The following is a 17,008-nucleotide window of genomic DNA, read 5'->3' on the forward strand; positions in this document are numbered from 1 at the left end:
GTACCATTTTCAAAAGTTGGACAATATATTTGCTAACCATTGTAGTTAACACTGACTTTTGAAACAGGAAAACAGGGCACCTGAAAATGCAAGAAAATGAACTTGCCAGGCCGCCAGTGGCTTGGTTTCCCACGCCCTAATCTTTAAAATCTTTAAATTGGCTGGTCACGCAATCAGAGGTTCCCTACTTTTCCGGTTTGTTTACTCACAGTCGCCGTTCAGAAAGGAACCAAATTGCGCTAGAATATTTTAACACAGGTAAGGAACTGTTTATTCATTTAAGAATTAACACTCGAGCGAGAATTATTTCTTCATGTTCTTCTGATTTCGCAGTCACGAGAAAAATTGACCTAGCCTCAGGTCCGCTTGCAGTCGCGATGCTCCAATCTACAACATCTCAAGAACTGAAATAACACATTGAACGGCCTCTCCTTTTGAAGATTACTCCACTTTCGTTAAAACAGGTACATATAAAAATAATTTCGTCAGTTTTCTACTTCAAATGAGCTTAAATTGACCTGTAAAACTAGCGTGACTTGCACTTGTTGATTGACCCTAGAGTCAATTAGCAGCAGTTTGAGGCAAAGTAACCTTAAAATAATCAATCTATTTTTGAGGCGTTCGCAAGAACACCAGACTGATTTTCAGATAACATTCAAGTACTATCTCTCTTTGGGTAGTAACCGGGATTTGGGGGGATTTGGAGAATTCCCCCATATAAAAAGTTCGATTTTGGTTTTAGTGGTAAATTGTTGTATTCATAAGCATTATGCAAATTACGTATCAGAATTGTGCTCGTTCGGTGATATTTTCTTTTCGAAATTGAAAAATGTGCCGTTTTGAAGTTGCTAGATATCTGTTCTGTGAAATTTGAGTGTAAGATTGCCAATATACTCGCTCGTTTATGAAAGTCAGCTCAATTCTGTCACTGGGCTGTTTTGCCGTGTTCAGCGTCTAATTTCAGGCCCGCGGACCGTTGAAATCGAAAATTTCAAATATTTCCCAAACTCGGCCGCATTTTGAAATTTAAAGACCAGGAGTGTTATAGACTCATTAAAACCTTATTATAAACTGAAAATGACGGTGGGTTAGGTTTTAAACTGTGGCCACGGTTTGCTCGATTTTTCTGTGCATTCGCTCTTAATTGCTTTATTTCTTTTGATTAAGAGATGCGTTTATAAGAAGAGCATAAATTTCGGTATACAACGAAAATAAAGTCAGTTTAAAGATGTTTTGTTTCTATGTTAATTAAAACTGAAATGTTTTACTGTAAAGACGCTATTTATGATTAAAATAATGCTAAACATGCAAAATGTGTAATATTTATAAGATTACACAGATAGTAATAAACGGCAAATCTTAGAATATATACATTGTGTCAAATTTTGTCAGAATGCCGGGAATTCTAAAATTTTCCGGGAATGTATCCCAAAAATTCGGGAGGATGATCCAAATTTCCAGACGAAATTTCCGGAAGCAATTTCCGGGAAGAATTTCCCAATTTCCAAGTATTGCTCAAAAATCGTTTGTTAGAGTTGTGACCCCCCGTGAAATTAGCATACGAGAAAAAAAATTAAACACCGCATACTAAAAAGGAGGATATTTTAAAAGCACTGCACGTGAACTTTTATCGACCATTTGATAAATTTTATAGGTCAATGGGCTTATGAATCATTAACGAGTTTTTGAAAAAAAAAAATTGTCCGAAAGAAATAGAAAAAGGTTAAAATATAATTTATTGCTGTGGTTATGGATTTTTTGCATTTGCATGCATATTACATACATCCTAACCTATCGTATCCAAATGTGAAACGGATCAACATCCTTCTTTGTCACGCACGAAACCCTTTGTTAACTTGTTTTGAATTCTAATTAGATTGGGTCTTGTTGTCAAAAACAAATATTCCTCGTTCATAATTTTCGGGAGAAGCCAAACCAACTAAATACAAGGAAACTTGCAACATGCAGGTGTACTCTTTATTTTTCAGTAAAACGATGGCGAGTTTTTCGCTATTTTTACTATCAGAGAGCTGTTAGCTACGGGTAACACTGTTCTTTGCTGCCTGGTTCGAAAACTTCATTTCAAAAATCAATCGACCACCGAGTAAAAGGAGCAGACATCGGGCTTCTAATCACAACCCAAATGTATGAAATAGAGTTTACTAACTTCAAATTATTACCACCCCAACATAGAATCTTTTTATTGCGTAAGATCTCTATCGTAAAAATGTTGCCTGTACGAATATGCCGGTACTAGCTACTAGTTACGGGTAAATAATATACCGGAATTCGGCTTATTTAAGGAGACAAAAAATGTTGTCCATTTTTGTTAAAGGTACGTTTTAAAAATAATCGAAGGCGAATTTACATAATAAATTTAGGTTTTCTAAATGTTTGACATATACGAGGTTAAAATTTCTGGATACTCTAACACATTTATTTATCGTGTATGATTTCCATGGCGAAAAAGATAGTATTTTTACCATTTTGTACAATAATATGTCTGCACACAAAAGAGAATAAGTTAAGGGAGAGAAGCGCATTTTAGCGGTCTGAGTAAATTGATGAGTCACTACTTTACTTCTCACCTGTCACGCACGGAACCCTTTTATAACTTGTTTTCAATTCCAACTGAGATGTCTTAAACTTTCGATTCATGAGCGACAGGTTTTGCAATTATAAAAGATAAAAATATATATTACCGAAAGACTAGTTAAACTAACAAAAATTGAAACATGCAAGGCGCGGGTGTACACTCCATTGGTCAGTAAGAAAGGGCCTAAGTTTGCCCGTTTCTTAGCCATTAGCGACCTGTTATCAACGGATGAAGAATATACTGCACTTCAGTTGGTTTGAAACTCACAAAAGAAGAGCATTCTCCGTTTGATAAAAAGGTACGTTTTGAGACTACCAAAATGGAGTTTAAATAACGTATTGCGTGGTTTCTAATAACAACCGAAATGTATAAAAATACACCAAGTTAAAATTCATGGCTACTCTACCAAAATATTATTTAATTGTGTAAGGCTTTTACTTTTACTCTCATATCGCTCTATTTTATTTTGCAGTCGTATCAAAATATGCCTGTAAGCAAGGAAAAGCAAAAGGTCCTGCACGAATAATTTGACGTGCGTTTGCTTTCATTTACGTATTGAGAATATCATCTGAAATTTTTTCCAAATTTAATACTCAGAATTTCTTTATAGGAGAACATCATTGTCACCTTTAATAAACGTGCTTAGCTAAACGATAACAGATAGTCAACTATTTTCACTAGCTCTACCAAAAACTAAACCTTTATGTTAATATCGACTGACCTCAGGAAACAGCTCTTTTAAGCAGTCTGAGGGAATTTAATATGAGCTTTAAGTCAACTCATCATTCGTGTTATGAACGGAAACCTTTATTACGATCTCTTTTTCTTTTATTTTATCCTAGTAGGGGCCCTTTTTTAATTATGTACGTATCAAGAATGTCAATATGAAAACGGTGGGTTATTTAACTTACATGGTTGAAATTGTGCATAAAAGATGATTCGTTAAGAAAATTTCTGACAACGAAAAAAGCAATATTCATAGGTGAATATCTGAGTATGTTTACCATTGGCAGGTGGCTAGCTAACTGGAAAGATAATACTTTACTTTGACTGGTGCTTTGAAGACGAAATGTGAAGTCGGTTCAAATCGGCTAAGACTACTTCATTTCCGGTTGAAATAAAAAAAGAAACGGAAATCATTCGGTAACCGGAAAACAAAGGGCTGACGACTTTGTCCTTTGTAAGTGTTTTAAAACTCCTTAATAATTCATAAACTCATTGACCTATCAAATAGTCGATAAAACATCACGTGTAGTGGTTTTAAAACCCGATAACACCTCCTCGTTATTAGTATGCGGTGTTTACTGTTTTTCTCGTATTGTAATTTCCAACGTTCAGAAAAGAATCATTGTTATGAACCCTCTTGACACACGCTTTTCCAGGAATGTTTTGAATTCATTCAAAAAACTCGCAGCACGTGCTTGATGGTGTCAAAAACCACTCAGCTGGCCTCATGGTTTTAAATATATTTATTTATTTTATTTTATTTTATTCATCACGAGATACATTCATAGAAAGTTACAGTGAATAATAGACTAAGATCTTACATAAGTTTATCGTGAATAATAACAGTAAAAGAGGAAGTAAGAAGTTGCGAGGAGACCTCAAGAAACCCTCGGGCTTAAACTGAGAGGTCTCCTCGGAGATATGTTAGGAGTGTAGGACTAGTAAAGACATTGTATCAGATTTAGATTTTTTAACATACGGTGGTAAGACTATAAAGACATAACAGAGTCGGACGTTTCTGAGACTTTTAACTGTGTCATTACGCATCTCTGGTAAAGTAGTGTTAAGTTATGTCAAAATACTTTTGAGCGGTTAATAACACGTCCGGAGCGGACGACTACCTAATCCTAATCCTGATAAAACACTGCTGCTAGTGTTTAAAACATTTAATTACAAGGGTTCCTTCAAAGGGAATATGTCGATCAGTATCTAGGTATTTTACTACTAGCCCTTTCAAGGTCACCGACTTGCTTTCGTTCCTTTTCTTACTTTAACCTTGGAGAGGTGCGATTCATGTTTGTTTGTGTTTTCGTTTTGATTTTGCGGTTGGATTTTTGTTCACCGGTTTGGTAGAGCTTCTCAACCGATTTCCGAGAGCTGGAAGGAAAAAACGAGACACCCCCTCTCTCTCATTTATTTATTTATTTATTTATTTATTTGTTGATTTTTTATTTTTGAAGTGTTTGGGAAGTTTTCCTCTCCAGTTTGGAGTTCTTTCTCCTCTACATAACTTAGCAAGTATAAAAGCTATGACAATAAGACTTGTGGAATGTGTAATACGTCCAAAAATAATATTTGTTTGTGTGAGGTCTTCAACAGGAAGTGATGACTTTACCCGACGTGTTAAATTTCTCCATTTCCTGAAAACCTTAAAAAAACGAACAATATCGACAGAAAATTAAATACCCATGTTCACCCAAAAGGCCTTCCGCGCATTTTTTTTTTCTTTTTTTACAAACGCTTCTATTGCTCAGTCTTGCGATCTTATTAGTTCACCAGAATATTCACGTTGGGATTAAAATGCTGCATGGCGTATTTTAATAAATCAGACTGATTGATTGTACTTCAGTTTCTCCGATTTATTTGCATCTCTCCGCCTACAAAACATATTTACTCTCCAAAGCGCTGGCGTTGTCTCTACTTCTTTGCGTTAAAGTCTCGGCCAACAAAAGCATTTTTGTGCGTTTCTTGGATAGATGCGGCAGAGCACTCGAACAGTTAAAGCCATCAACACTGGATAGTTTTAGCCGTAAATTTGGATCCTATTGCTGTGTAAGATAAATAGTAATCTTAAGGATACTTATTGGTCATTATAGAAGTTGGCATGGAAAGAAATTAACAGTGTTGGACGCGATGATAGTTCATTTATTGTTGCTTTCAAAATAGCGTTGATCTGGTCTATCAGACTATCGTGACATTATCTCTGCCTTTGATGGTATAGTATTGATAATATATTTTTAAATCGACCGTTTATGAACCTGCAGATTACTAGGAAGATGAGTATTTTAACTAACTTGCATTTAATAATAGGAACAAACGAATCAAGCCTTCCTGGAAAATCAGTAAGTTTATTAAATGTCTGTTCGCAATTGTATTTACATGAATCGGATGAATCAAATCAAATCGAAATGAATAAACAAGGTGGGGGGATTTACATGCTTCCCATCGTGCATTACGGGCAAACTATATTATCAACTCGTAGCTGCCCGCGATCAGCGCACTAGGCAGCAGACGCCGCGAGGCTCGCAAGTCTGCCAACGGAGGTTTTATAGTGCAACAACAGTCAATATCTCAAAGAATCTTCTTCTATTTGCCTTCCAGTAGTGTTCCTGTTCTATCTAATGTGTTTTATCACCCAAGCATGCTCATAAGGCGTTATAGGTCATGACAATCTTATCGACCTCGTAAAGACAATAAGAGGAAATCGTAGCAACTGATCGGCATGTTATTTGAAAAACATCAGAAGAAAAACGTGCAGTCCACTCGCATTAATCTAGACAGAGAAAGTTTAACGAGAAGCTTGAGAAAATTCCTCTGAACTTAGATTATTTCAATAGCATTTTATACGACCGAGCTTATTCAAACGCCTGTTAAAAAATGCACATCGCTCCCGCTGTGCTTGTTTATTACATTTCGGTTCTACATCTACATCATATGCCGATTTTCCAGTTAAATCGTCTTTTCATGGCTTCGGTTTGATTGTTTCCGACTGAATAAAATTTTACCTCCCGTATAATCCGACATTTTGAGCAAGAGAAGCAATTTATAAAAGAAATTAACGTAAGGAAAACAATCTCCGTAACGGCGGTAAGTCGTTCACATGTCTGACTGATATGACACCAGAAATAACCTACATTCAACAGCAATTTTGGGGCGAAAACAAGAGGTCAAGAATGGTCAATTCTTTTCATAGCAAATTTTGAGGTTTAAAATGGTGATTTTTAAAATCTTTGCCTTTCGACCAGTCACTTTTGTTTGCCCAAGAACGATTCAAAATGCTTCGATTACCACTCCTGGTGGAACTGAGTCGCTGACGAAGACTAACAAGCAAGGCTTCTAAATTCTATTTAGCAGATCGGGTGCGCTCAAAGAAACACATTAATCACACTATTAAGAATTTAGCAACATAGTCAAAACTGTTTACTTCCCAATATCTCATTTGTGAAGCGAAAAAATCCATGTAGAACTTCGACTAAAATACACATATTCAAAGCTTTTACCGGAAGTCATTCATCCTCAAGCAACGCAAAGAACAATGGAAAGCATGAAAATCTCCCCCCCCCCCCCTCCCATCCTTGATAAAACTTACGTGCCAAGTTCAGATATCTGTTGTTACAGTCCGTTGCACCCAATCAGGAAGGGTAGTTAAGAGACGTAAGTGACCGGACTTATGACTATGAATAACCCTACCCTACCCTAGTTAGTTAGCTTTGTAAGTCACGTGCCCTTGTTCGCGTCTTTGTGGCTCGTAAATCGAAATTGTTGTAATCTTGCTCGGACGTCTAAAGGTGGTTCAGTCGAACCTGTATTAAGCGGCCCTGTATTAAGCGGTCACCCTCTATTAAGCGGTCAGTTGTCAAAGTCCCGAAAATAACGTCCCTTAATTACTGTAATCCTGACCTGTATTAAACGGTCACCTCTATTAAGCGGTCGCGGTCACCCAAAACTAAGTCCCAACAAGCTGATTTCTATTGTCTTGACCTGTTTTCAACGGTCACTTTGTAAAAGGAAACCACTTAAATATGGTAACAAATAGCGTGCCAGGCAATTGAGTTTTTAATGAGCTGCACAATCGTGGCTTTAATGTTTTACTAGTCCGTTTCAATACCATGCTCTCCTTTGTCACACCATTTTATCGCCGAAATTTCTTAATCGAGCAAGTGATGTATTCTGTCCAACCTGTATTAAGCGGTCAACCTGTATTAAGCGGTCACTTAGCCATTCCCCGAGGGTGACCGCTTAATACAGGTTCGACTGTATATTGATATACAATGGCAATTAAACGTTGTGTTCAAGGGGAAAGCCGCGTGATGTCCAGTTTCCTAACATTAATTGGTCTCTCGAAGTCGGATGGAGACGATATCTATGCCGTGGATTGACTGAGTTGAATCTTCGTACGGTCAACAATTTACCACGTGGGTGTCAAGATGGCCGCCAGGTTTTAGAGTAATTAGGGAAGCGAAATGCTTAAACGAGAGGAATTATCTTCCCTAACAGTGGAACAACTTTGCGGAAGATTTAGCAATGTCAAGAGCCAGAGTTGCACCTATTAAGACACTTTCAAGATTAGAGCTTCTAGTTGCAGTAGTGAACGCCGGGATTGTTGAAATATGTTGGAGAGACTTTACCAAACAAGATGGATAGTGTCGTTTGTTGGGCAAATACCATGGCAGCACTTCACTGGATCCGAGGACAGAGTTCTTGTTGGAAGCCAATCGTAGCAAACCGAGGAGCAGAAATACATTCAACATGAGACCCTGAATACTGGAATTATCGCCCTAACAAAGAAAATCGTGCAGATTTGTTGACACGCGGATTGACCAATGGTGACATGATCTCAAGCACGCTGTGATGGAATGGACCCCGATGGCTGTTGTATCCTTGTGCGTCTCAACCTACGCAACAGCGAACTGAAGGTACTGTCCCTGAATCCTGCCATTGAATGATATATCACGGTATGGGACGTGGAAGGAAGTTGATCAGAGTAACCGTTTACGTACTGAGAACCGCAAAGTTGTTCAAGACGAGACTGAAGTCTGAGGAGACAGAATTGTCAGTGAGGAGATGAAACAGGCAGAGTTAAAGTGTTGTATGTGGATTCAAGAAGAGGTCTATAAAGGAGACTACGAGCAGTTGTAATCCGGAAGAACACTACCCTGCAGTAGCCGCCTCCTAAAGCTAGATCCTTATTACGACGGAGAAGATAAAGTGATTAGAGTAGGTGGAAGACTACAGTTCGCCGACCTTCCTGAAAAGAACAAGCACCAAGCAATCTTGCCGTAAGGACATCCAGCCGTTGCACAGGTGATAGAAGATGTACAGAGACAGATGTTGAATGCAGGTCCAGACGCTGTACTGTCAGTCTTACGACAGACAATTTGACTTACCTAAGGAAGACGTGAGGTCAAACGTGTTATCAGGAAATGTGTGCTTGCCAGAGACAGCGAGTCGGACCTTGCACACAGAAGATGGGATCACTACCGGAGGAAAGAGTGTCAGACTCCTTACCATTTGTACACATTGGTACTGACTTTGCCGGACCCTTATATCTAAAGGAGGGCTCAAGTGTCAAGAAAGCATATGTGTGTGTGTTCACATGTGCATCGTTGCGTATGGTTCACTTGGAGGTTACAAATGACGTAACAACAGAGGAATTTCTGTAAGCCTTCAGTCGCATAACAAATCACAGTGGTCTTTGCCATACAGTGTGGTCAGAAAATGCAAAAACCTTCAAGTCGCAAGTAGAGAAATTAAGAAGTTGTATGACCAACCAAAGTCATAGAGCCATTCGCTGTGGGACAATTTAGATCAAGATCGAATCAAGTCAGAACAAACAGTAACGGGATTATGTAGAGATTCGTCACAGAACCCTTGCCATGGAGAGGTGGATGGTGGGAAGAATTTCTTAGAGCAGCTAAGGAACCACTGTGCAAAGTTCTTTGAAGAGCACTTCTTTCCTTCAACGAGCTGAATACACTTCTTATCAATATAGAAGCTGTAATCAACGCCAGACTTCTGACCGCAGTAAATGACGACAGCAGATATCCATTACCAAACACGGCTGCTCATCTTGCCATTGGCAGGGATGAGCAATTGGAAGAGTCCAGTAAGCGAGTTATGGAAAGATATCTTCATTTCCAACGATTGCTCAACCACTACTGAAGAAGCTCGAAGCAAGAGTACCTTCATCAGCTTACGGTGAGAAGCAAGTGACACAAGGAAACAGCACCCACTCAACTAGGCGATATCGTGCTGGTCTCTGAAGATAACGTTTCTCGTGGAAAATGGCTGCTAGGTAGAGTTGAAGAGGTTCACCTTAATAAGTCGGACTTGTACAAAGTATCACAGCGAGAGAATAAAAGAACATCCTAACCTGGCCTGTACAACATCCGCATAGATTAGAGATAAAACTAGCTGCCCCACAAGCCAGTCATGAAAAAGAAGTTCCTGTACATGGTGGGGAGAAGTTGCAGTCGAATTCTGTTCCCGCTCAGAGTGTTCCTGTTCCTGAACCTAGACACAGTGTTTTCCTCCCCGATAAACGACAAGATGGGGGGGGGGGGGGGGGGGGATGTTACAGCCATTTGTACCCGACCTGGAAGGGTGGTTTAAAAAAGTGAGAGAGTAGACTTATGACTATAATTAACCCTACCCTACCCTTGTAAGTTAGCTCTGTAAGTCACGTTCCATTGTTCGCGTCTTTTTAGCTCGTAAATCGAAAGTGTTGTAAACTCGCTTGGACGCCAAAAAGTTGTTTCTCGATGTCGACTGACCATTAAACGCTAATTTAAAGAGGAAAGCTGTGTTTCGTCGAGTTTTCTAACATCCGTAGAAATCAGGAAAATCGCTGCAACAGATGCAAGGAAGGAGACAACGAAAGTAGTATTTTCCTGATTTGACGTCGATGACACCCTGACCGTAACGCCTGATAGGGTGACCGCTGGCCAGTTTCTAGACACCCTTAACTCTACCCATCTCTCCCTTAAGTTTCGAATCGAAGTCGAACGGGAAGGATACCTTCCCTTTTCTAGGAATTGGACTGCTTAACCGTGCACCAAAGATTTGGAGCAAGGTCTACATTAAAAGAACTCACGCGGGTCTCCTGCATTTCCAGAGTCACGTTGACATTAAGTACAAGCGCAGCCTAGTTAACACCATAGTGGATCGCGCTTATCGATTATCTTCTAACTGGTCATTTTTCTCCGAGGAATGTGACAGCTTTAAAGAGGGTTTTTCTTAACACTTGAAATACCCAAAGTCACAGGTTGAAACCACAATTAAGCGGTTCGTTGAGAGAAGGATTTCATCTCAAGAGCCCTGCCCATCACCAGATGTACCATCGGAGACTGTGAGAGTTGTGTTAACCTTCAAGGACCAGTCTTCAGCTAATTATGTTAAACAAAAACTGAACAATCTAAGTTCGAAGTTGAACGTGACTGTCCAACCAGTGTTTCAGTGTAAGCAAAAACTTAAGCGACACGAAATTAAGCCCCTTATTGTCAACCAACAATATATTGTCTATGAATTTAAATGCAACCTGTGTGATGCAGGGTATGTGGGTTATACACGTGGTCACTTACACGAGCGCGTAGAAGGGCACACTAGACAGTAATATTCGATTTACAAACAATACAACCTCCAACACAATATAATAGGGAGATACCTTAACGCTTCATTGAGCAATTTCACATCATCGCGAAATGTAGCGGCAAATTGGATTGCGTCGTTAAAGAAACGATATACATTCGCATGCGTAAACCAACACTGAACGTGCAAACGGATTCCTTCCGCGCCAAGGTGTTCGTTTAGGCCGTTTATTGTAATTTTTGCTTATCTTGTACTTTTCCTTATTTGCTTGCCATTTAATTAGTCTCTTGATAATGGAGTCATGATTACCCCGAAACGTCGAGCAGCAATAAATTTTTCCCGGTTTTTTAACATGACTACCATACCAAAAATTACTTTGGTGGTGTAAGATCTCCATTTCATAAAAAAAATATATATGGTATGTAATCCAAAACTTGGCTTCAGATTATTTTCGCACGAAAGAAAAAAAAGAAAAGGGATTAGGCAGAAATATTTTGCTTTGCGTTTTGTGATTGACACATTGGGAATATTCTTAGTCATTTTCAACCAAATTTGAAAGTTATACTAAGAAAGGGAAGATCTTTTCCTTTTTACCAGATATCATTATTGTTACTGAACAATTCTAACAGAGCTACACGTCCATCGCCAAAAATAAACATTTCTGTTTGCTTTCTAAATTTTTGCACGACTTGACCAAAGTTATTAGAGAAGTTAAGAATGACGTTTACGGCAAACGGCAAACGTGAGATATGGCCACGTGACCATGTTTATTCTATATTTGCCATTTGCTGTTTTTATTATCTCTGTTAAATAGAGTAGTTTTGCGTTAGCATCAAAGGCCAGAATTTGTTTCCACTATTCTCATCTTTGTACTTTTCATTTCAAGAAAGCATGAACGCGAATCTCACGTTTGCCGTTTGCCGTAATTGAGATAACTGTGAAAATTGCTATGTTCAATTCTCTCGTCATAAACCGAACAGCAGTGCACGAAAAATTCTAATGTCCTCTTTTTCAACTTTAATTAAAGTTTGACGTTTTATCTGTAAAAACATGGAGAAATAATGCAACAGGATGGTCTAAACGACTTCAATAATTAAAATGTTGCCAAACAGAAGACATTCTGATCTTACAAGCAATATTTACGACAATATTTACGTTGACAACTTAATTTTTTATTATCGACGACAAAATAGTTGTTGTTAACAATTTGTCTAGTCTGTTTAGGCCCTGAGATAGAAATTTTCCAATTTCTGAAAAAACGCGCCTGTCAATAATCAGTTGCCATGGTTACTCAATAAATTAGATGTCAAGTATTTGTTAGATAATTTCTTAAAAAATGCGAAGTTTCGTGTTGTTTGTGCGCAATTGTTGAAGAAAAATATCTATTAAACGTCCAAAGTCTTCACATGCAGAATCCACCCCTTCCCGGTCTAGATAGGGTTAAATTACAAATTGCTTGTTTCTGATAACAACAAAAAAGTTGTGAAATTCTAAGATCAATGTTATAAAAATAAGTAGGTACCAAATCCAAAAAATTACTGCAATTGTGTAAGATTTTCATTGCAAAAATTGCAGTAACTTACACCAAACTTGGCATGAGATTTTCCTTGTATGAAAGAAAAGAGGAAAGAGTCACAGGGAGAATATTTTGCAAAGTGTTCCCCAATTGACACATTGAAAATGTTCTCTGGTATTTTAACATAGCTTGAAACAGATAGTTAAAACATTTAAGATGCTGTCTCTTAACGGCGGAAATCAATCGAAGGAGTTCTTTACGGTAGTTGTTCCCTCCCCCCCCTCCTCCGAAGCACCGTTTTTTTTTTGTTTTTTTTTTGTCACATTTTCTCCCTCTTCCTCCCCCTCCTCCTTCCCCTCCCCCTCCGCGATTACGCTTGTTACGCAGGCTAACGTTATGCCTTGGACAACACTTGAGTATGACGTATCATGAGCTTTTTTTTTCATGGTGTGTCAACAATTATGTCACTTTAAATAAACAACTCAGTTACCTTTTCTTTGCAGGTGTTCCAGTTTTTACTGAGTAATACCAATTTTGTGATAATCAGCTAATATTAACAATGATGGATGATTGGTTTCTTAAAGCTCTTCTTTTACATGTTCCCTTACTGTGGATAGGAGGAGGTAAGTTTCAATCCGTTTTTAATAATGGGAAAAAATTGGTGTATAACATCTAGTGAAATTTTGGTGTAACATTATGTACTTTCATATGAGCTGTGATGATATATGAACACTAAGTCATGCCATGTAGTTAGCTATAATGTGATTTCAGTTGATGCCATGTAGTAAGATATAATATAATATCAGTTACTGTAATGACTTGATGTAAAAATTGCTGGGATGAATGAATACGGAGTTATTCAAAGTCCTCCTTCTTTTGTTTGTAGTGCACGCCGACTTCAATTTGTGTGCTTTTAACATCACAGGCCTTAGTGGTGCAATCAGCTCTATTTCTTCCGGGAACCATAAAGAATGCAGCTGGCTCATTAACACCGCAAGTGACCACAATATTCGCCTAAGATTTACCACTTTCCAGTTCTCATACCTGCCATCAGAAGGAATGCAAGCTTTTATGTATGTCTACAATGGCAAAACTACCAACGACACCTTGACAAGGGTTTTCACTGGAACTAGAAAACCCTTCACAGTACATTCAAGTGGCCGCTTTATGCTGCTGAAATTATCACTTCACGGGTATAATTATCAATATTCTACTCGAAATTTTAAGGCAACTTACACCTCTACAACTGGAATAGGTAAGCTTCATTCACTTATCCTAATAGGTATATTTTGAACATAGACTGGTTAAAAATTATTCTACAAGCGCGCGATGGATATGAGATGAAAGACAACAAGGCACTTATCGCCTTGGCTCCGGCGGTTATCAGCTGCTGTTTGGGAAATGAGCCCACGCTCACCCCCGAAGGGACGACTGGACGCGTGAGCTTGGCATTGTTAATTTCAATCAATGGGAAACGTACCTGCTTGAATCGAAAAAGGAAACATAAATTACATAAATTAGCTTCAAGAAAGTTAATTTTTAAATTGGTGCCTGAAGTGGATATGTTTAATGTAGCATGCGATCGTGTTTTTGAGAACTTCAAGATTGAAAATCTCAAAGCTGTGCAACGAGGATCGTTGAAAAGGTAAGTTAACTTGCAAGATGTATTCGTTATTCAACCGACTGGATCGGCAAAGTCTCCAATTTTTCCAAACTGCACCGATGGTTTTTGATGTCGTGAAACGGACAATGCTTCAATTCATAGCTGTCGTTATTGGTATCGGATGTCATTTCCGATGACAAGTAGCGCCGCATAAATTAATTTTGAATTTACGCCACAGACGCTCATGCGTCCAGTCATCTCTTATCGTGACCTAAGGGAGTGGTGGAAATCAAGCTTAGTTATCCCCGAGTCAGCTTTGATCATGCCATTTTCAACAAGAACGAGTGGAACAATTCATTTGGTTTAAAATAGACATACAATATTGCTTGACCCTGCTGATTCAATTTTCAAGAAAGAATGATGGGCGATATCATGACTGTTGTTTGTCGAATGTAGTATAATGACTGATATCCCAATGCCGCTTAGCCAATCAAAACTTCGTGGTTCAATTTTACATAGATAACAATAATCAGAGACGGTTGAGCGAAATATTTCAAATTCGCTTACTGAAATTATGAGATACAGAAAAAACATTTTTAAGGCAGTTTTAAAACGTCTGAGTTTACCGACTTCGACAATCTCGGAAGGTAGTTGGTTCTATTCGCCGACAATTCTTACTAATACCGATTATTTATAACAGTTGCAGTGTGATGCCTTGACTTGTAATTTGTATATTAAGGATTTGACACAGTCCCTTTAGAAACAAGTCAAAGACTTGTTGTATGACATTTAATGAAGGGAAGGCCCCTTTTAGGTCAAAGGTAGCCACGCCAACACTACACAGCGATTTTCATAAGACGTTTCGCCTCTACGTTGGTCAAGGGCAAGTCGGGATACTTTTTTTTGGACCTGTTCTAGCAGGAATATGTCCCTGACAAAATTGGGATTACTTACCGGGAAAGTGTACTCTATAATCGTCCTGACGAGTGATTTCTGCAGTGTCAAAAAAAAAAAACTTCCCATTTTTCAATAGTCCCCTTTGTCGGAAATATATATATTTATTACAAACATCTTCAGAGGGATCAGAGCGCTAATTAAGCTGAAGCACTCCTAAAATTTCTCTTTTCAATGTGGTTGTTACCAAATATTTCAAGCAGATTTGTCTACAGGTTATCGGGGTTGCCAGATTTTATTTGTCTGGTACTTATCACAAAGAAACAAAGGACTTCATTATGTTTGTGAGCTAGTAACCAGCAAAACAAAAACCGCTTGTTCAAGCGAAAATAATAGAAGTATAATAAAAAATATTTATCTACTTATCGAAATATAGAAAGTAAAAACGAAAGTAAATCCTCATTTAATTTAAGATACTTTTTATCGTTAAGGTGACAGACCGAAACCGAATTCTGAAGCTGACTCCATTCGTACCTAACTTTTGAATAACTTTGAACATATTTGTACTAACTCTTACACCTTATTTTTTCTCTCTTTTTTTTTTTTTAATGTTTATGAACACTTTCATAACTCAGTAACTGTATATATCACTTATACCATGTATATTTACATTTTGAACTGGACGCCAAGCAGTCTTCGAAACATCACATGCTTTTATTTTTTTACCTGAAACGTTTTCAGATAAACCGAGAATAAAGATTCCAATACAAGTGGTGAGGACAGTTCCAGGTCATATTTTATGGTGTTTGTCTGAAGGGACGCCTCCCATCAATATGTCAATTCTACAGGACTCTATACTGTTAGACAAAGGAACAGGGATTACAGCTGCCAACGCCGTGAGGAATGGAAACGTCACGTGTGTGGCTAAAAACCAAGCAGGAGCGGTCTCAAAAGCTTTTCCTGTTACTTTGAAAGGTCTTTAATTCCCATAATTACATTTTCACCTTCAGTCTTAAAACAATATGCATGCATATGAAGATTCCGTGGTTCTTTAACCAGGCAACTTATGGAACTGCTTTTAAATTCCTTATTCTTGCCTTTAGAACATATCACGAAAAAGCCTTAAATGTCCCTCAAAACAAGCGTCGAGTCTAGCGAATCTCCTCTTGTCTTGCTTACTATTGCCAAATTTTATTACATGGAGGATTGGTGGTTATTTCACTTGCATGGCAGAGATGGTGTTGGGGGGGGGGGGGGGGGAGGGTTTGGTACTTACTCGCGGAAAAGCGCTCCACTGAAGGTGGTTACCTATGAAATTATGGTACATGCGCAATACTTTTAATCGTGAAAATTGCATTGCAACATTGTTCCTTAAAAAAAAAAAAACACCTTAGTGGTGATCATTTTAATGGGCTAGCATGCTTTTAACATAGAGTTTCCGAAAACTGTGCTTCAGGCGCCGCTTGCAGTAATGCATGCCTTCAGGAGCATCGGTTACGTTCATTGACAGAACGAACACGTTATTAGCTGAAGAGGAAACAATTTGGAAGCACTTTTATTCAGTTTTTATTTTATTTTAAGAAATTCGCCCTGAGGCAGGTGGGCGTGCAATAGAACCCTAGGTCCCCTGCTGGATAAACCCGTTTTGTAGCAGCAAAACGGTTTTTAAGGTCTGCGAAGTGAAAAAATAATGTTAACTTGAATAAGACATCCCTCATTTGTCCTCTTTAGAAGACCTTACAAAAGCGCCTGTGTAAATTCACTTTAAAGTGATCACAGCGGACAAACACTGAAAAGATACAAGCGTAAAGGTAATAAAACTTCCGCTAAGGAAAGAAAAATAAACAAAGGGAAGCTTCAACTTTAGTGAAAAACAAGTAACGTAAGTACTACCGAATCCCCCCAAGCTGCTACCTCCTGTTGATTTAATAGAAGAGATGAAGTTTCTGACTTTTCCTACAATATTGACAATGTTTAAAAAATTATTAGACTTGTTCGGGCGTCCTCCCATTTCGTCTAAATAGAGAAAATTTGTCGATGGAAATCTCGGATAAATGCATCCAGTCCAATACTACAAAGGGCGATC

At 38.3% G+C, this 17,008-nt stretch overlaps 1 protein-coding gene and 1 pseudogene across 1 annotated transcript in view; both read left to right on the forward strand.

Annotated features, from left to right (window-relative positions):
- Positions 1-17,008, forward strand: part of LOC146482836 (uncharacterized) — a 66,519-nt gene that overhangs the window by 14,001 nt on the left and 35,510 nt on the right. The window contains exons 2-4 of the mRNA XM_085106691.1: positions 12,929-13,048; positions 13,312-13,680; positions 15,664-15,897. Coding sequence (XP_084962817.1) covers positions 12,985-13,048; positions 13,312-13,680; positions 15,664-15,897 — 667 coding nt within the window. The 5' untranslated portion in view covers positions 12,929-12,984. The remainder of the gene's footprint in view (positions 1-12,928; positions 13,049-13,311; positions 13,681-15,663; positions 15,898-17,008) is intronic.
- Positions 10,217-11,131, forward strand: LOC146482838 (uncharacterized; annotated as a pseudogene).

Source organism: Pavona decussata, unplaced genomic scaffold, assembly GCF_977016875.1.
Source record: "Pavona decussata unplaced genomic scaffold, jaPavDecu1.1 SCAFFOLD_42, whole genome shotgun sequence".
Lineage (NCBI taxonomy): Eukaryota > Metazoa > Cnidaria > Anthozoa > Scleractinia > Agariciidae > Pavona > Pavona decussata.